Here is a 20,440-nt window from a genome sequence, read left to right on the forward strand (position 1 = left end):
CCACCACCACCACCACTAACTGCCTTCCTGGCCCCGCCCCACCTCATTCCTTCCTGTGCAAGCATCATTAAGCACTTGACACTTCATGGCAGGTGTCAGGGGCCAATAAGTCTGTACTCCCTGCCCCCAGGGTGCTCACAGACAAGCTGGAGAGAGAAACGACACAGAAGTTACACCTCTAACAGCCAGAGGCCTCTCCAGGCTGCTGTTTCCAGGGCTTCCAGCCCAGCAGGCAGACACACCACACACACACGCACACACACACACCCCTCCCACAGTCAGTGTGACCATGAACAAACACACAGACCATAAAGTCATAAACAGATGGCGAATGAAAGAAATGGGTATTTGAATGGCCAGGGTAATCTTTCTTTTTATGGCTTGTAGGAGGATAAGCAATGGGTGCTTTTGCCCAGAATGGGGTGTGGCAAGAAGGAACTTTGGAAAGGGCATGAACCGCAGGGGTGGGAGTTTTGAGTGCCTGGCCCAGCAGCTGGGGAGAAAGTGGGAATCAGGAGGAGGAAAAGGAAGGAGGGGGCCTGGGGCCGCTGTGGCCCGGGGCGGAGGTGAACCAAAGGCAGAAAAAGAGAACGCAGGCTGGGAGCGGACAGACCCAGGTTTGAATCCCAGCCCTTCCAACCATGATCTTGGACAAGTTGCTTAACTGTCTTAGTGTTGCCTCCTTTACCTTTAAAATATGGCTAATAATAGTACCTACATCATAAAGTTGTTTGAAGGGTCAAATCAGATAAGGTTTATAAAACAGTTAGATCTACCCTGGCACGCAGGTCAGTGTTATCTTACTAAGGAATGCAGCAACAACAACAACAAAAGATGGCCAAGCAGCTGGCACGTACAGCAGCTGCGGGCACTGAGCTTCCCAGTGCAAAGCCGACAGGAGCCTGGCTGTGTGCGCCCTCCCCTGTGTCCCCCCTGCCAAGTCAGCAGAGCCCTGAGACACTGGGGTCAGAAGCCTCCCCCAGGCTCTCCCTGCCTCCTTCCAGATGCCGGCAGCCCCGATGAACAGACTCCCCCCTGGACCTGGACGCCAGACCCGCTGATCCGCCTACAGGCCCTGAAGTTCCCCGTGGAATGCTGCCCGAGGCCCGGGCTCCCGGGTAGCTCGTCCCAGGCCAACAGCTGGCAGAACTGCTCCCAGGCCAACAGCTGGCAGAACTGCTCCGACACCGCTCTGTTCCTCCTGAGTCACCTGCAGAGCGGCAGGTAGGGGGGGAGCGCCTGGGGGAAGGCGCACGGTGCTGGGTCTCCCACCCCCACCCTTCTCTGCCCCGCCCAGCCTGTTGGTCTAAGGAGGAGGGAGAGCTACCCCTTGAGGGTGGGGCCCTGTTGTGCTCCTTGGGACGCCCCAGAGAGCCCTGAGCGCAGAGTTGGAGTCCAGCAAGTGTTTGTTTAATCGTGGGGGAGCTGGAGCAATTCCTACAGGCTGAGTCAGGAAGCCCCAGGAGCCCTGCGTCCCAGCCCGCGAGCCGTTTGCAAGGAGGTCTCCCAACGCATGCGCAGCAACAATGAGGAAACCTGTTTTATCGTGGCTTACAAAGCATGAGAAAATAAACCTAAAGCATGCTGTAAAGCGCTAGTATGTCTAGTGTGTGTTTATTTATTTAAGCCTGAAATGCCTGAGATAGGACAGGTGTTATCTCCCTGTTGAGGAAACTGTGGGTATCAGACAGGTTGTGGAAAGAGTCCAGGATCCCAAGGGTCAGGGAGCTCGGGGTCTTCCCACTGCAGGCTCCGTCACAGAGACCCATGTGCTGGGCTGGGGGGCATGAGGGTCAGTATTTAGAAAGAGGGGGCAGAAGTTTGAAGCCTGCATCCTATACCAGAGTGCCTGGGTTCAAGTCCTGGTTCTGCTTCCTGCTAATGCTGCCCCTGGGAGGCAGCAGGCCATGGCTCAAGTAGTTGGGGCCCCGCTGGGACTGAGTTCCTGGCTCCTGGCTTTGGCCTAACCCAGCCCCAGCTGTTTCGGGCATGGGCGGCGGGGGAGGAGTCTCTTTCTCTCTCTGCCTTTCTCATGATAAAATAAATAATTTTTAGAAAGAGAACCGGTGAGGCCCCTGGGAGTCTGTGCTCAGCCCATCCCCCTCTCCTCGCTCTCCCCACTTCCTGCCAGGACTCAAGTCCTCCTCTGGACAACAGGATGGCCAGCTAGTGGCCCTCCAAGTTGCGTGGCCACACCCAGCGACTCCCCTGAACTCCTAAGTTATAGACCCAAGTGCTTTCTGCACATTTTCCTCCAGGGCGTTTCCCAGCATTGCCCGCCCCACAAGGTGGAAGCTGAGATCTACTCCCCCCCCCCCCCCACGCCCGCATCCCCGTCTCAGGTGCTGGCACTCCCACCCAGCCAGCCAGGTGTCATCCTCGGCGTCTCTCTCCCCTACTCACTCGGCCAATCGGTTGCCAAGTCCTGGCTGTCTTCCTCCCAAACGTCTCCAACCCGGCCTTTTCCCTCCTCCACACCCCTTGTCCCAGGTCCGGCCCTGACCTCTGGACAAGAACCTCCCTCCCGTCTCCTTGTCTCCAGTCCTGTCTCCCTCTAACGAATGCTCCTTGCAGCCGCTCTGCACAGGCCCCTCCCCGCCTCAAGCCCTGCTGACCTTTCCGTGGTTCCTCTGTCTGCAGGGGTGAACTCCAAGTTTCCCTAGAGGCTCTCTTTCCCACGACCCTCTCACCTTCTTAGAACCCCCCTGGGCGGGCCGGCGCCGGATTCTGTCCTGGTTGCTCCTCTTCCAGTCCAGCTCTCTGCTGTGGCCCAGGAAGGCAATGGAGGATGGCCCAAGTGCTTGGGCCCTGCACCCACGTGAGAGTCCAGAAGGAAGCACCTGGCTCCTGGCTTCTGATCGGCGCAGCGCGCCGGCCGTAGCAGCCATTTGGGGGGTGAACTAACGGAAGGAAGACCTTTCTCTCTGACTCTCTCTCTCACTTACTCTGCCTGTCAAAAAAAAAAAAAAAAGAACCCCCTGGGTCAACACTGTGGTGTAGCAGGAAAAGCCTGCATTCCATATGGGCGCCAGTTCAAGTCCCTGATGCTCCCCTTCTGATCCAGCTCTCTGCTATGGCTTGGAATAGAAGTGGAAGATGTCCCAAGTCCTGGGCCCCTGCACCCACGTGGGAGACCCGGAAGAAGCTCCTGACTCCTGGCTTCGGATCGGCGCAACTCTGGCTATTGCAGCCAACTGGGGAGTGAACCAGCGGATGGAAGACCTCTCTGTCTCTCTGCCTCTCCTTTTCTTTCTGTGTAACTCTGACTTTCAAATAAATAAATATTTTAAAAAAAGAAAAGAAACTCCCACCAATTCTTGCCTCAAACTATCTACTGCACTGGTCGGGGCGTGAGACATACGCAGCGTCCTACAAGAGACCCTGCACGTCCCCTTTGCACTGGACCCCAGAGTATGCTGCCAGTCCTGCACGCCTGCTGCTCCCTGGGCCCCGCTGCGTCCCTCCGGAACACCCTTCCCCACATCACCCCTCTGCCTGCTGTTCCTCCCTTCCCTTCCCCTGCCCTAACTGCCCAGCACGAAGCAGGTGCTCAGCACGTCTGTCCGATAAACTGAATGCAGGCAGAGTGTGACAAGAGATCTGCACATTGCTGTACACCGGAAAGCGAGGCAAGGCGGGAAGAAAGCATTTTCAACCGGCTCGGAAGAACCCGGGCCCAGCAGGTGCCACGACTGCCCGCCTAGCGGAGAGCGCTGCCCGCCCGCCTGGGGAGGTAGGCGCCTGGGATCGGCTCTCGGTCGCCGCCTGCCGCGACCCCACCGCCGCTGCAGCCCTTCCAGTCCGCCCCGCCCCTCCCCGGGCCTAATCCCGCCTCACGTCTCTCATTGGCTGTCCCCTCTTTTCCCGCCCCTCGGGGCTCCGCCATTCGGATTCTCTTGGTGGGCGGGGCTTGAGGCGGGGGTGGAGCGTGCGTCCCGATTGGCTCTGCGGAAAGCGGCGACGTGGCCGAAGGAGGCCGGTTTGTGCCTAAACTCAAACTCAACCGCACAGGCTCTGGATTGGCGGTGGGGCGGGGCGGGCCTAGGTCTCCGGCCGGAAGCGGAAGTGGGAGAAAGATGCAGGTGTGGAGATAGGGAGACGAGGGGACCGGGCCGGGGACCCCTGACCCGGGTCCCCGGCCGCCGTCTCTCCCCGGCCCCCAGGGCGGCGGTTGGGACCGAGAGGTGAGCGCGCGGGTGGCGCGGCGCGTCCCCGCGCTCACGCCCCGCTGCCCGCCGTGTTTCCCTCCAGGAGCATCAGCACGTGCCCATCGACATCCAGACCAGCAAGCTGCTCGGTAGGACGGGGCGCGCTGCGCAGCCGGCCGCCGGGGTGGGGCCTGTTCTCTGCCCCTGTCTGTGCCCACCGACCCCCGCCCCTGGCCACACCTGCCCCGCGTTTTCTGCTGCGTTTAACACTGATAACGTGCGTTGTCAAATCATGTCACCCAGGGAAGGATATGCGTTAAAGACAGTCAGCTCCTAAGTGGTAGATCCGAATAGGTCCTTAAGTCTGGCGCAGCGTCTGTGCATTTTTTTGCATTATACCAGAAACTTCCCCCGCTTTAAAATTTTTTAAAAATCATTTATTTGATAGCAGCTCCCATTTGCTGGTTCACTCCCCAAATGTCAGGACTGGCAACAGGAGCCGGAACACAGTCCAGGTCTTCCATGTGGTGGCAGGGACCTAATTAGTTGAGCCTTCACCACTGCCTCCTATGATGTGCCTTGGCACGGAGCTGGAGCAAGGGATCAAACCCAGGCACTCTATTGTGGGATGCAGGCATCTCCCTCCCTCCCTCCCTTTTTTTTTTTTAAAGATTTATTTATTTATTTATTTGAAAGAGTTACAGAGAAATTGAGAAAAGAGAGAGAGAGAGAGATCTTCCGCAGTGGCTGGAGCTGGGCCTAACTGAAGCCAGGAGCCTGGAACTCCAGGTCTCCCACATGGGTGACAGGGGCCCAAGCACTTTCCCAGGCTCATTGGCAGGGAGCTGGATGAGAAGTGGAGCAGCCCGGTTTGGAACAGGTGCCCATATGGGATGCCGGCATCATAGGCAGAGCTTAACCTGCTGTGCCACAGCACCAGCCCCGGGGGCTTCTTTAGTTCCACTTTGGATTTGCCCTGGCTCTTCAGCCCGTATGTTTTTGTGAACTTGTCCTTGGTCATGAAAAGGACCGGGAAAGCATTCATTTAAGAGCTTGCTGTATCCCAGGTACGGTTTCCAACAGTTGACATTCTAAAAGTAAGAGTTACGAAGATGTGTTCAGGCCCTGTCATGCCTCAGGCCCTGTGAGCTTAGTTCTCTCTCCATCCCCTCTTGGACTAAGCGTGGGCTTATCCCCATTTCACATGGAGGGAAACTGAGACTGAGACAGATAGAGGGTCTTGCCCAAGAAACCTGCTCATCAGAACTCAGAACCACAAGGCCAGGCCCCGGCCATGGGAGGTCAGTCCCCCGGGACTCAAGGTCACTGGTCCTCTGGGTGCTGTGGTTGTTAGCGGCATTGCATCCGCCAGCTGGCAGAGCCCACCTTGGGTTTTCCCACTGTCACGGTTAATCCCTCTGTGTCAGCAGGAAAGAGCTGATTACCCAGGGAAGCACAGAAATGCTGTGGAGAATTTATAGTGGTCGCAAGTGGCACTTTTATGTCAGGACCAATTGTAGTTTCTCCGTGTCCCTGGGGAGCCAGCTGCACCATGAGAATCCCCCTGCCTTCGAAGTCAGGTGGCCGGAGTCTGTTTAGCATCTGCTCGGGCCTTTGTTCCCATCCCCCTGTCTGTGTTCCACAACCCCCGTACCTGAACCAACAGAAAGCCGACTTTAGCCTGTCTCTCGGGTATGACACTTGAACTTGGGGGGGGGGGGGGGTGTTGGGAATGGGAAGGCTGTGACATGGGTGTTTTCCCCGCAGACTGGCTGGTGGACAGAAGGCACTGCAACCTGAAATGGCAGAGCCTGGTCGCTGACGATCCGGGAGAAGATCAATGCCGCCATCCAGGACATGCCAGAGAACGAGGAGATCGCCCAGCTGCTCTCGGGATCCTGTGAGTGCCCGGGGCTTTGTCGACGGGTCTCCTCCTTCCTGGAGCGCGCTTTGCCAGCTGAGCAGCTCCCAGGGCTGACTCCAGAGAGAGATTGTTATTTGGGATATTTTATTTTGGGTTTCTTCCAACACAGTATGCTGAAGGAGAGAGCTATGTGCCAAAATTACTGGCAAGGGGCTGGCTTTGTGGCACAGTAGGTTAAGCCTCTGCCTACAGTGCCAGCATCCCATGTGGGCACTGGTTCAAGTCCCGGCTGCTCCACTTTCGATCCAGCTCCCTGCCAGTGTGCCTGGGAAAGCAGTGGAAGATGGTTCAAGCCCTTGGGGCCCTGCATCCACGAGACATGGATGGAGTTCCAGGCTGCTGCCTTTGGCTGGCTCTCTCTGTAACCCTGTCAATTAAATAAATAAATAAATCTTTAAAAAAAGAAACTCTTGGCAGTCCACGAGTCAGCCACCTGCAGTGACCAGAGGAGCCGAGGCGGGCACTGTGGTTCTAAGTCCTTGCCCGCCTCCTTGCCTTCCAGACATTCACTATTTCCACTGTCTAAGAATCGTGGATCTTCTCAAAGGCAACCGAGGCCTCCACAAAAAATATTTTTGGCCGGTACTCTTCACAGCGGATGAAGGCAAGTGGGGGACTGCGGGCTGCTAATGCAGCCCTGGGGGTGTCCAGGCAACGGGTCAGAGCCTGCCTGGTCTCCCAGGATCCTGTGGAGACACCTGTATTGGCTATTTCCTGAACTTTCTCCCTGTCCCTATAGCATATGCCCAAAAGCGGATCGTACCCGTGGGTTTCCATTTTCAGACCCCCTGCTGTGGGGATTGCTGGCCCACACTGTTAAGTGGGTGGTCCAGGAGCCAGTGTTGTGGCATAGCAGGTAAAATCAATACCTGTGTCGCTGGCATCCCATATGGGTGGCGGATTGTGTCCCGGCTGCTCCATTTTTAATCCAACTCCCTACTGATAGCCTGGGAAAAGCAGCAAAAGATTGCCCAAGTATTTGGGCCACTGCCGTTCATGTGGGAGACCTAGGGGAAGCTCCTGGCTCCCGGCTTCAGCATAGCACAGCCCTGGCCATTGCAGCTGTTTGGGGATGAGCCAGCAGGTGGAAGATCTCTCTTTCTCTGTCTGTCTTTCTTTCTGTCTCCCTCGCTCTGTAACTCTGCTTTTGAAATGAAGAAGTGGGTGGGAGGCCAGCATTGTAAGTGGAAGAGGGTGAGAAGTTTGTGTTTGATGGGAAGCGCAGGCTAGGAGCGCTTCCCCTGTTCAGGGGCGGAGCTGGGACGTGGCTGCTGAGTGCGCCTCTGACTCGCTTGCTCTTTCTTTCCGTTCGTGTGCAGGATTGGCAGGAGATCGTAGCCCTCTATGAGAAAGACAACACCTACTTAGGTAAAGGGCCCAGCCCTGGAGTACTGGCGTTCATGGGAAGCCCACTCCCACGTGCGGAGACCCCAGGCCTAAAGGAGGCACAGTAGTCTGTGGGAAGAGGCCAGAGTATAGAAGTTTCCCGTTTGTGGGTGGGAAAAGCAATTGCACAGCGTGCGGCGAGGGGAGGGCCAGGCAGGTGGGGGCATTTGCAGTCAGGCAAGCAGCCGTTTGCAGGTCTGGGTGGGGTGGAAGGTGCCTCACCCCGCTCTGCAACCCTGGCTGTGCCAGGCGCAGAGGCATGGGTCATCCTGGGAGACACGCAGGGGCCTGAGAGGGAGACCAAGGGCCGGCTGCAGCTGGAGCTGTGTCTGTGCGTGTTCTGCACAATCGCGATGATAGCGAGTATTTTACTGAGCACCTAGCAGTAGAAGGGATCGCGCCGGGTGTCTTACCCGGATTCTCTCTTTCGTCCACATACCATCGTGTTTGTGCCACACCTGCGGGTTGGATCAGAGAGGTTGTGTACCTTGCATCTTGTCATCCAGAGCTGGGAAGGGAGAAGCTGGGGGCCAACCCCACACTTGCTCTTCAGCACCTCTCTAGGGTGTATTTGTGGGTGTGCCAGGGTGAATTTCCTGGGCTCTCCCCAGTGGAGCTCTCTAGCCCTCCTGGTTCGGAATGTCAACTACGAGATCCCCTCACTGAAGAAGCAGATCGCCAAGTGCCAGCAGCTGCAGCAGGAATACAGCCGCAAGGAGGAGGAGGGCCAGGCGGGGGCCGCCGAGCTGCGGGAGCAGTTCCACCACTCGTGCAAGCTGTACGGCATCACGGTGCGTGAGCCCCCGGGCCAGGGCCTCACCGGCCGCCTGTCTTCAAATGCTTGCCTTGATCTGTCGCCCTCCTCTGGTGCCCTCTCCAGGGAGACAATGTGCGGAGAGAGCTGCTGGCCCTCGCGAAGGACCTGCCAGGGCAGCTGGCTGAGATTGGGGCAGCGGCTCAGTCGCTGGGGCAAGCCATTGACCTGTACCAGGCACTGCGTGGGCTTCGTGTGTGAAAGGTAAAGGGTGTGTGTGTGTGTGTGTGTGCGCGCGCGCGCGCTGCTCCGGCACGGAGCCATTGCCCCGCTGTCCCCTGGCTCTTCTCTCCTGGGAGTCTTGCCCATCTGACCCTGAGGGCCAAGCTGAGCCTGTGATGGCTTGGTGCGTGGTCAGCAGGAGAGTCACTCTGCGCCCTGTTGCAAGCCCCATCAGAGCAGGTGCTGCCGATGCTGCGCCACGTGCAGGAGCGGGGGGAACTCTACAGTGTACGAGTGGAGGACGGGGACGGAGCCCTCCGTGGTGGAGCGGCCGCGCCAGGAGGAGCCCGCCGAGCAGGTGGAAGAGGACGCGGTGAGACAGCCTCGTTAGGGGCCGCCTACCCCCGCGGGAACAGGAGCTGAGTGACAGCCGCTCCCCAGCCTGCACCCCACGGCCTGATTTCAGAGCCCAGGAGGAGTGGTGTTTATGTGGAGACTGGGGTGAAGGGCCCAGCAGGCTGGCTGGCGCCGACGGAGGATCAGGGCTCAGAGCTCTCTGAAGGTGGCTTCCTTCCGGGCAGCTTGCAGCCTGCTGCGTTTGCAGAAGTGGTGGAGGCTGTGGGGCAGGAGCCCCCCGTTGTTACCCCTCAAGCTAACACTCCTTTCCCCTCACAGATCCGACTGGGGCGACTTCGGGGCGGAGCCAGTCCCCCAGGGGCATTGACTCCGGCATCTCCACTGAGGCCGCTGGAATCGACTGGGGCATCTCCCTGGAGTCGGACCCAAAGGTGAGGGACGCCTCGTGGTTCCTGTCCCCGAGGACTCCTGCGATGGCTGCTTCCACCTTAGAAGCAATGCCGTGCACGTAACAGAATTGCTTGGAGTTCACGGCTCTAAGACCGGGTGTTCGGAGGGAGGCACAGTGTTGGGGACATGGTTTTTGGGGGCGTGGTGCTGGGGTCTGGGCAGGTGGTCGTGTCTGTCACAAAGCAGGGATGAGAGTGGTGGCGTGATGGGTCCATGCTACTATTTTGCCACTCACATCAGGGCTGCCTGTCCTTAGTACACTGGGACTGTGCGTCACTGGTGCACTCCGGCTCCATTTGCTTGGGAAGGTTCCTACATCGCTGGGCTTCTGTCTCTCCATGCAGGACGCTGGGGGGTGACGGCATCGACTGGGGAGACGATGCCGCCGCCTTGCAGATCACAGTGCTGGAAGCAGGAACCCAGGGTAGGTGCACCATCCCCGCGGCCCCGGCAGACGGCTCTGGAAGCAGTGCGTTGCTGAGATTGGACTTCTTGCACATTTAACTGCCTCAAAGGCTTAAGGGGGAATGGAGTAGAGGGAACATAGAAGTCCTGAAAATTAAGCCTGCAAAAAAAAAGTTTAAGTCTGCGAACTCAGTTTTAGGGATCCGATGTGGATGAGCCGTTTCCCCGGGGTGACCAGACTGCCATCCCCAGCAGCAGAGGGAGGCAGCAGCGATTGAGCCACTAGGGGGCAGTGCAGGCTGAGACTTTCCCTCCCGCTGCCAGCAGAGCCGAGAGCTGGCCTCGGCTGCCCTGAACCCAGCTCTGGAGGTCCTGGCAGGCAGCGGGCTGCTGGTGGTGCCTGATTGGGGCTGAGACTTGTGGGAAAGGGTACCCTTGACCTTGGGCTGGGACAGGAAGTGGCTGCAGTGCAGTGAGCCTGTGTCCGTATTAATCTACCCCGGCTTCTCAGACGTGAGGCTCTTCTCCTCCTCTGGCCCTCAGACCTTTGTCACTTCTGTCTCTTCCCGGCAGCTCCAGAAGGTGTTGCTCGGGGCCCGGACGCCCTGACACTGCTTGAGTACCCAGAGACCCGGAATCAGTTCATAGATGAGCTCATGGAGGTACTGTCTCACTCCGGCCCTGACCTGACCCCTCCTGTTCCGGTGAAGGGTGCTGAAGGCCTTCCGTGTCCCGGAGCAGGAGCCCGATGTACTCATTCACCTCTTCCTTACCGTCGCCACCTAAGTGCCTGGCACGGTCCCTAGGTGCCAGACACTGAGTCACAGCAAGGCAGCCCGCGTCCCTGACGTCACAGAGCTTATGTGCTAGTGAGAAAGGCAGGCATCCCCGAGGGTAAGTGACACATTCAGCGTGATAGACGTGGCGAGGGGCTGCAGGGTCCTCGCTGGGAGGTGACCGAGTGACGGCGCACAGGCAGCGCGGGGCCACGCGGAGGTGCCAGGGAAGGGGTGAGCCTCGCCCGTGGCTGAGCTGTGGGAGGGGAGAAGAGAAACAGAACCATGGCTCTGACTCTGAGTAAAACCAGGGAACTCTTGGAGGGGGTTTGTTCTTTTAGAGATTGATTTATCTGTTTGGAAGGCAGAGTGACAGAGAGGGAGAGAGAAATCTTCCATCCACTGGTTCACTCCCCCAAACGCCCACAATGTCCAGGGCTGGGGCAGGCCAAGGCCAGGAGCTAGGAACTTCCATCTGGTCTCTCCCTGGTGGGTGGCAAGGGCTCAAGTAATTGAGCCACCTTCCACTGCCTTCCCAGGCACATTAGCAGGAAGGCAGATCGGAAGTTGAGTAGCTGGGCCTGGATCCTAGCACTCGTATGGGGATGCACGCTCCCCAAGTGGCCATTTAACCCACCGCACCACCAGGGCCGCCCCCTGCTGGAGGTTTGTTTCAGTCTTTTCCCCACAAGGACTGTGTGGGGCAGCCCAGAGTTTGAAGCCAGTGTTCTTGGACCCTTCTCTGAAATTGGGACGGTGGAAGCCTGCCTTGTGAGCCTCTGGGTGTGTTCCCTCCCAGGCTGGGGAGCGCCTCCTGCAAGCTCCCAGCCCTCACTCAGTCCCGCTTCTCTCCCCAAAGAGGCTTCTTCGGGCATCAGGGGAGAGGGGACAACAGGTGCAGGGCTCCCATGGCAGGGTGAGCGACAGGCTGTGCTGCCCTCCTCCTGCTCTTGGTCATCTTTTCTTCATGGAAAGGACTTCTCCAGCGGGGAGTCCTATCCCTGGACCTCATGGAGAGGAAATAAGCCCCTTCGGTAGGGTGGAGAGACCCCTGGGACCCCTGTGTTCATAGTTGACCTGGTCCACAGGATGAGGAGGGAGGGAGGCCCAGGGCTAGGCAGGCCTGAGGCAGGTGGGAATGGGCAGGCCCTTACTTCACAGTTGGGCTTCTAGCAAGAGAAGTGTTGGACTGACCCCTGTTTGCCCAGCGCCCAGCCCTCCCATCATTCCTGCGGCTTGAGCATCCTGAGGGTCCTCGACTCGAACCATTTCCTCTTCTGTCCTTAGCTCGAGATCTTCTTGTCCCAGAGAGCAGTGGAGATGAGCGAGGAGGCGGACATCCTGTCTGTGAGCCAGTTCCAGCTGGCTCCCGCCATCCTGCAGGGCCAGACCAAAGAGCAGATGGTGACCATGGTGGCAACACTGCAGGATCTGATAGGCCGGCTCACCAACCTTCGAATGCAGCACCTGTTTATGATCCTGGCCTCACCCAGGTCTGGCCGTCCCTGGACACAAGGCTGTGCCGTCTGGACCAGCTCCGCCTCCTTGCATTCCTCCTCTTCTTCCGTGGCCCCTGGGGTTCCCTCCCTGCCTCCTGTGCCCTCACCTTCAGCCGGGATGGGGCTTCTGGGGACTTCCTGGGACGGAGTGGGGTGGTTCAGTGCACGCATGCTCCCGAGTAAGACCAGGGAACCAGGAGTGGGTATTTCTTACCAAAAGGATTTAAGGATGTCAGGGGGGGAGGACAGTTAGGGATTTGGTTTCCCAAGCGAGCCTTACTGAGCCTGGCCGTTGGACGGGGATGCTCTGAGTGTACAGCCGCACCGATGCTCACCCGAGTGCCCCGCCCAGGTATGTGGACCGAGTGACCGAATTCCTGCAGCAGAAGCTGAAGCAGTCCCAGCTGCTGGCATTGAAGAAGGAGCTGATGGTGGAGAAGCAGCGGGAGGCGCTGCAGGAGCAGGCGGCTCTGGAGCCCAAGCTGGACCTGCTGCTGGAGAAGACCAAGGAGCTGCAGAAGCTGGTGAGACGAGGCGGCCAGGGCTGCGGTGGGGTGCCGGCTGTGCAGACCCAGGCCCCTGCGGCCGCGTCCTACGGCTGTCTTGCAGATTGAAGCCGACATCTCCAAGAGGTACGGCGGGCGCCCTGTGAACCTGATGGGCACCTCGCTGTGACGCCCCGCCTCCGCCCGCCCGTCTACCCAGGCTCCAGTGGTGTTGGGACAGCCAGGGCTGACGTTGCAAGGTCCTTCCGGGCTAGACATCAGGCCCGGGGAGGACGGAAGGGCCCAACTGGTGGCCCGGCGCTCTGCCGGGAGCTGTCCTGATTGGTCCTGAGCCCCAGCCTCCGACCACAGCTCCTCCTGCTGTTTGTCTAGTCGGACTTAATAAAAGAGGACAGACGCTTCCCTACTGACAGTGACTCTTGCTTCTCTGAGCCTGGAGCCGGGGCCACGCACCTGTCTTCCTGGGGGTCTTTCCCTGGGCCATCTGCAGTTGCTGGGGGGCCCAGGTCTGGGGGGCCCCAGACCAGGAGGTACAAATGGCTCAGCGAGGGGCTCTGGGGCAGCTGAGTCAGCTGGGCCCCTTCCTGTTTGTAGCCACACCCTGGCCAGTGGCCGCGAGTGGGGGGCAGTCAGTTGGCAGCCCTGTTGGAGCCCGCATAGCCACATTTTCCTTTTAATCACAGCTCACCTCCGGGCAGAGGAAAAATGCGGTTTGGGGTACAGGTCTGACAAACAAGGTGGAGACAGGAGTTGTCACCTTCGCCAGCTGCCTGTCCCTGTCCGCCTGCTGTGTGATTGGACAGAGCCCACCCTAGGATAGCACCCCTCTCGCCAGCCCCATTTCCCAGGAAGGGAAGGGGCTGGGGGTGGCCAGCAATTCGATTTTAATTTCATAGCAGAGCAGTTGATTCATGGCTCTTTGTCGCTGGCGTTGACTCCCGTAATGACTTTCCATCAAAATGAAAAGTGGAGTGACACCACTCATTATTCCTGCTGCTTGTTATCTCAGTTCTGGGGAGGGCCGCCCCCTCCCCGCTGCCTTTCAGCCGGCCCGGACAGTGAGTGATGGCCCCTATTAATCACCGACCCCGCGGACTCGGGCGGACACACGCCGTCCAGAGGAGAGCGCGATAAGGCAGCATGAACTGCTCGGAGCCGCTCCTATCAATTAACGTCAACCCATCGCTCCCCCCAACCTCTGCCTGGTCACCTCCTTTTGGGGGAGTCGGGCTGAAGTTAAGGAGTCCAGGAATTGAAAAGGAGAATTCGCGGGGTCGGATGTGGAGGCAGTGCTGTCCTTCCCACAGAAGGGCACAAAGGAGCCTGGGTGGCCCTTGCTCTGCGCTTCGCCCTAGGAGGCCTTCGGCCTAGGGGGCTGGCTGCCGCCCTGGGTGCCGTTCCCTCTGATGGCCTGTGCCCTGCAGCCCCCGCCTCCCCCATCCAGCTGCCGGCTCCGGCAGCCGGCTGGCCCACCTGCTCACCACCCTGCACTGTGACGCCTCTGGCCCAGTCCCCAGCTGCTCTCCAGGCTCCGCTGCTTACGGGGCTGGAGCTGTAGGGAACACCCCTGTGGGTCATGTGACCTCGGCTGGCTCCGAAGCTCCCACTGCTGCCCTGCAGGTGAGCACCTGGCCGCCTTCCCTGCCGCACCTGGGGCCCACGGGGGACGTGTACATGCTGTGGCCATGGCGTGTACACAGAAAGGAGTCTTGGCAGCCAAGCGTTAGGCCCGCGTTACTGCTTGTCCGGTGACTTGAAGCCCACACTGACCCTGGGCTGGGGGAGATGGAAAGACCCCGCACAGCGCGCTTGTTCCCCACCCAGCCAGCAAGGGCAGCTCTGTGTCGGCTACAGATTCTGCTTAGCTCCACTCTGGTTGCATTCAGGTGCCTGTTGTGTCTCAGAATTGCCCCCTAGGTTGCTGTGAGAGTTAAATGAGTCAGAGGAGCAGAGCTGTTGGCTGGGTGCCTGATACGCGGCTGATGTGCGCTCATCAGCTATGACAAGGACACCCCATCCTGGCCTAACCTGCCCTCCTGTGGAGATCAAACGAGTGTCCAGGGCAGGTGATGGGCCAAGGTGACACCCTCGGGGCTGGCGTTTTGGCGCAGCCGGTTAAGCTGCTGCCTGTGATGCTGCCATCCCATGTCTGATGAAAAAAAAAATTATACCCTCAGAATCCTTAGCTTGTTGCAAGAGAACATTATACTTAAAAAAAAATGTACTTATTTGAAAGGTAGAGCAACAGAGAGAAAGAGATCTTCCAGGAGCCAGGAACTCTTGGTCTCCCACGAGGGTGCAGGGGCCCAGGCCCTTGGGCCATCCTCTGGCTTTCCCAGGTGCATCATCAGGGAGCCGGATTGGAAATGGAGCATGTGGGATGCTGGCGCTGCAGGCCACGCCTTCACCTGCCGCACCACCACACCGGCCCCTCCCACCGGCAGGCTGACTGCCTCAGAGGATTTAGGGCCATGCCTGTCACTCAGCCAAGACCGACAGGGAGGCACCTGGTCACCTTCCTGGAATCCTCTCTCCCAGCCCCAGCCCCACGCGCTGCCTTCGTGCCCAGAGCAGCCCTTCTTGCTGCATAAGCTGCCCCGGGTTCTCGTGACCGTGCAGAGAGCAGGATCCCCGTGCCCCACAGCCTGCGGCGCCTGAGCTGACATGGATGTGGGCCAAGCGAGCGCTGAGGATCTCTCCTCTGGGTTCCGGCAGGACTCACTCTGCACTCCCGGTGTGGGGCAGGGAACCATCGGCTCCAGAGAACCGGTCGGGATCTGAGGATGGAGGGAATCCCCTCCCAGGCTTGCCAGAGTGCGCTGTGGCTGGGGCTGTGTGGGGCCCGGCTCGCCTCTGCACCGCCTTGGTAATTCTCTAGTTGTTCCTCAAGGCTTCCCCCCAGGAACCTAGGCCTGCACTCCGCCCGTCCCTGGCCCATTACAGACGTTTATTTGGTCTTTTCATTGCCACTTGTTTATTCTGCCTCCCGGCTCCTGTATGTGCACACCCAAACTCTAATGGACGTAGTTAACCAACAGGCCACGGAATGTGGTGGCCGTGGTGTGTTCTTGAGATCTGGGCCACATGGGTCAAATCCTGGCTCTGTGCTTACTCCCTGTGTGGTCCTCATGGAGTACTGCACCTCTCCGTGCCCCGTTTCCTTCACCTGTAGAATGAGGACAAAGATCCCACAACCTCAGAGCCAGGCCTAGCAGAGTGAGACTCAGCTGTTAGCTGTCATGAAAGGCCAGCAGGTGGAAATGTCCTGGGCTGAGGCTCGAACCCTGTGACCTGGTCCTGACCCAGAAGTCCCAGGACTCCAGCATGTTCCCAGTCAAACCTCTTGTCATTCCCGTCCACACTCCACCTCTGATTTCCTGTCTCTGCTCCAGCGATAGTCTCCCAGTCTCTCTCTCTTAAAAATTTGTTTATCTGGGCCTGCGCCGTGGCTTAACAGGCTAATCCTCCACCTAGCGGCGCCGGCACACCAGGTTCTAGTCCCGGTCGGGGCGCCAGATTCTATCCCGGTTGCCCCTCTTCCAGGCCAGCTCTCTGCTATGGCCCGGGAGTGCAGTGGAGGATGGCCCAAGTGCTTGGGCCCTGCACCCCATGGGAGACCAGGAGAAGCACCTGGCTCCTGCCTTCAGATCAGCGCGATGCGCCGGCCGTAGCAGCCATTGGAGGGTGAACCAACGGCAAAAAGGAAGACCTTTCTCTCTGTCTCTCTCTCTCACTATCCACTCTTCCTGTCCAAAAAAAAAAAAAAAAATGTTTATCTGAAGAGAGGAAAGAGAGAGACATCTTCCATCTGCTGGTTTACTCCCCAAATGGCTGCACTGGTCTGGAGTGGTCCAGGCCAAAGCCAGGAGCCTGGATCTCCATCCAGGCTTCCCATGTGGGTGCAGAGGCCCAAAACTTGAGCCATCTATTGCTTTCCCAAGCTCGTTAGTAGGGAGCTGGATGGGAAACTGAGCAGCTGGGACTCAAACAGGCGCTCTGATATGGGATGCTGGTGTCACAGGCAGCGGCTTAACCCACTGCCCCACAACACCAGTCCTGCTGTCTCCCCTCTTTTTTTTTTAATATATAACTACTGAGGCTGGCGCTATGGCACAGTGGGTTAATACCCTGGCAGGAAGGGCTGGCATCCCATATGGGCGCCGGTTCTAGTCCCGGCTGCTCCACTTCCAATCCAGCTCTCTGCTATGGCCTGGGAAAGCAGTGGAAGAAGCCCCAAGTCCTTGGGCCCCCACGCCCACGTGGGAGACCTGGTAGAAGCTCCTGGCTTTGGATCGGCACAGCTCTGGCTGTTGCGGCCATCTGGGGAGTGAACTAGAGGATGGAAGACCTCTCTCTCTGCCTCTACCTCTCTCTGTAACTCCGTCTTTCAAATAAATAAAGTAAATCTTTTAAAATATATATACATATATATATAACTGTACTGACAGTTGTTTTTTTTTTTTTTTTAAGATTTATTTATTTGCTTTAAAGGCAGAGTTTAGAGAGAGGCAGAGAGAGAGAGAGAGGTCTTCCATCTGCTGGTTCACTCTCCAAATGGCTGCAATAGCCGGAGCTGCACCGATCCGAAGCCAGGAGCCAGGAGTTTCTTCCGGGTCTCCCAGGTGGGTGCAGGGGCCCAAGGACTTGGGCCATCTTCCACTGTTTTCCCATAGCAGGGAGCAGGATCAGGAAAGGAGCAGCCGGGACACAAACCAGCGCCCATATGGGATGCCGGCGCTGCAGGCAGTGGCTTTACCAGCTATGCCACAGCACTGGCCCCAACTCTCTCCCCTCTTAATCCACCTTTACACTCTGCTGCTGGCCCTCATTGTTTCCCTGCTTAGAAACTGTTGCCTCCTTAGCTCCCCACATTCCTCTGTGTCACAGGTCAGCCCTGGATCGCTGGCCCTCCCCCTGCCTTTCTAGCCTGAGCCACCACCTGTGATGTCATCCAAAGCCCCGCCCCCTTTCCTCCCTGGCCTTGCTCAGAACAGGCAGGGCTCCCGCACAAGGCTCCGGCCTCACCAGTCCCAGTGCAGCATCCTGGTTCCAGCAGCCAGCTGTCCTGGGAGCTCTCGCTGATGGCATTATAACACCTTTCCCAAGAGTCCCACCCAAACCAAGCAGCTTGAGGGCAGGGACTTGTGCCATTTGTACCCCCTTGGAATCCCAATCTTAACTTCTCTGGATGTCATTGTCTTTAAGGATCTCTAAGATACTCTGATCACATGGATCACAAGTTAGCAAAAAGTAATGTTAGCAGAGATGGGTGGTGTGGGTTCTTGTCTTCACACAAGAAAGAATTCAGATGTGAGACAGAGAGCAGTGGTTAAGCAGGGCGGCAAGGTTTAATAGGGAAGGGCATCTGTCAGAACGGATGGGACAGAATCCGAGAGAGCGCCCAGTCGCTCAGACTGGGGCAAGCAAGGTTGCATGGTTAAGTGGACAGAATACACCTGGCAGGCCAGGCGGGCGGCTCAGCAGAGCTGGTACTGAGCGCACAGTCCGTCCTCAGACCGGGGCTTCTAAGCAGAAGGGCTCCAGTTCTTCCCACCATTTCTCCTTCCCCTCCTCCTGTCCCCTCCTCCAGGACAGAGTTTGCTGAGTGTGAATCAGGTAAAGTTCCTCCCGAGGGTCCACTGCTCAGTGCAGTCAGACTGAGCGCCCCTGCACTGGGCAGAGCCTCCCCCAGGGCGCCCGCCGTGGAGGAAGGCTGCGAAGGCTGCATTGCTCAGTGTGTCCAGGCCAGGAAACCCACATGGTACTGAGAGAGGCTTCTGGGGAGAGAGGCTTCCCCTGGGGGGCGCTGAGACCACCTGGGAGGTTGCTGGGGTGCGGGCAGGACCTTGGAGTGTAAGTACTGGGCTGCTTCCCAGGTGAGCTCTGCAGAGCTGTCTCCTCAGGCCCTCGCACACACACACAGGCTGATTTCTAACTTCCTGCCTAATAGGAAGAGACCCAGGAACGGCTTTAATCGGCTTTTCCGGTGGCCTGATCATTAGGGGCGGGCGTTTGGCCCAGCGGTGAAGCCTCCTCTTGGGACACCTGCAACCTTTCCTGGAGCGCCTGGACTCCGGCTTCCTGCCAATGCACACCCAGGGAGACGGCTCAGGTACTTGGGTCCCTTCTACCCATGTGAGAGACCTGGAAGGAGTTCAGGCTCCTGGGTTCAGCCTGGCCCAGCCCCAGCTGTTGAGGGCATTTGGAGAGTGAACCAAAAGATGCAAGATATCTCTGTCTCTCTCTCTCAAATAAAAACATTTTTAAAAAAGGCTTAGGGGGCCGGCCCTGTGGCATAGCGGGTAGGGTCGCTGTCTGCAGTGCCGGTATCCCATGTGGGCGCCAGTTCAAGTCCTGGCTGCTCCACTTCGGATCCAGCTCTCTGCTATGGCCTGGGAAAGCAGTGAAGGATAGCCCAAGTCCTTGGGCCCCTGTACCTATATGGAAGACCTGGAAGAAGCTCCTGGCTCCTGCCTTCAGATCAGCTTAGCTCCCGCATTGTGGCCAATTGGGGAATGAACCAGCGGATGGAAGACCTCTCTCTCTCTCTTTGCCTTTCCTTCTCTCTCTGTGTAATTCTGATTTTCAAATAAATAAATAAATCCTTAAAAATGAATAAAATAAGCCGGCGCTGTGGCTCAATAGGCTAATCCTCCACCTAGCAGCACTGGCACACCGGGTTCTAGTCCCGGTCTGGGCACCGGATTCTGTCCCGGCTGCCCCTCTTCCAGGCCAGCTCTCTGCTGTGGCCCAGGAGTGCAGTGGGGGATGGCCCAAGTCCTTGGGCCCTGCACCCACATGGGAGACCAGAAGAAGCACCTGGCTCCTGGCTTTGGATCAGCGTGGTACGCCGGCCACAGCGCGCCAGCCGCAGCAGCCATTGGAGGGTGAACCAACGGCAAAAGGAAGACCTTTCTCTCTGTGTCTCTCTCTCTCACTGTCCACTCTGCCTGTCAAAAATAAAATAAAATAAAAATTTTAAAAATGAATAAAATAATTTTTAAAAGATTCTGGCATTCCCCCCCCCCAAAAAAAAAAAAAAAAAGTAGCTTAGAGGGCAGCCAGCACTGTGGCATAGTGGATAAAGCCGTCTGTGACATCAGCATCTCATATGGGAGCCGGTTCGTGTCCCAGCTGTTCCATTTCTGATCCAGCTCCCTGTTAATGGGAAAGCTGCAGAAGATGGCCTGAGTGCTTGGGTCCCTGCAACCAGGTGGGAGACCGGGAAGAGGCTTCTGGCTCCTGACCTCAGATCAGCCCAGCTCTAGCTGTTGCGGCTGTAAGGCCACCACAAAACACCAAACACTGGAGTTCAGGGAAGGGGCTTATTGATGGGGAAATCCAACAGGCTGGAGGGAAAGGACGAAGAAGAGAGAAAGGGGCCCAGAGAGATCAGGAGAGTGTGCACCTGTGCTGGAAGCAGGTCTTGTTACAGCTTTGCTGTCGGGGGAGGGCAGAGAAGTAGAAGCAAGGAATCCCCCGTTAGGGTAGGGGTGGAGCTGACACCTGCGGTTGGCCATCTGGTCATTTGGCTGCCAGCAATGGCGGTGGGGACTAGAGCCTAGGATGGTGTCCGGGGCGTAGATCACGCCACAGATAAGACTGTGCCATTACTAACAGTGGCCGTTCAGGAGTGAATCAGCAGATGGAGATCCCCCTCTCTGTAACTCTGACTCTCAAATAAATAAATCTTAAAAAAAAAAAAAAAAAAGAAAGAAAGAAAAAAGAAAGAAAGAAAGAAAAGAAAAGCATAGAAAAAGCGGTCTGTCGGTTAGACTACAATCCCTCCGCCAGCTGCCCCGGGAGAGACCCCTCCTGTCTCCTCCTCTTTCCCTGTCTGGAGAGGCAGAGCGAGGGCTGTCTGTGGCTCGTCCTGGAGACGTCATTGCATCCCAGACCCCAGTTTGCCCCCAAAGCCCGGGCCTCCGCCCCCAGGGCTGAATGCTGCCCATGTGCTGGGCTTGGAGCAAGCTGCTCCGCTCCCCGGGAGGTCAGGCTCCTGGAGCTGCCTCC

General features: G+C 57.9%; 1 protein-coding gene across 1 annotated transcript; it reads left to right on the plus strand.

The window, feature by feature from the left end:
* The first annotated feature begins 4,006 nt into the window (after positions 1–4,006).
* On the plus strand, positions 4,007–12,837 carry CDK5RAP3 (CDK5 regulatory subunit associated protein 3). The gene is given in 20 exon segments (XM_062216324.1): positions 4,007–4,082; positions 4,252–4,297; positions 5,916–5,965; positions 5,967–6,048; positions 6,575–6,621; positions 6,623–6,676; positions 7,392–7,440; positions 8,070–8,083; positions 8,085–8,249; positions 8,339–8,452; positions 8,454–8,487; positions 8,661–8,707; positions 8,709–8,815; positions 9,110–9,149; positions 9,151–9,236; positions 9,586–9,665; positions 10,220–10,308; positions 11,710–11,915; positions 12,274–12,445; positions 12,531–12,837. Coding segments are annotated over 20 exon segments (1,554 nt in total). The 5' UTR covers positions 4,007–4,076; the 3' UTR covers positions 12,597–12,837.
* The last annotated feature ends 7,603 nt before the right edge of the window (positions 12,838–20,440 follow it).

Source organism: Lepus europaeus, chromosome 18 (assembly GCF_033115175.1).
Source record: "Lepus europaeus isolate LE1 chromosome 18, mLepTim1.pri, whole genome shotgun sequence".
Lineage (NCBI taxonomy): Eukaryota > Metazoa > Chordata > Mammalia > Lagomorpha > Leporidae > Lepus > Lepus europaeus.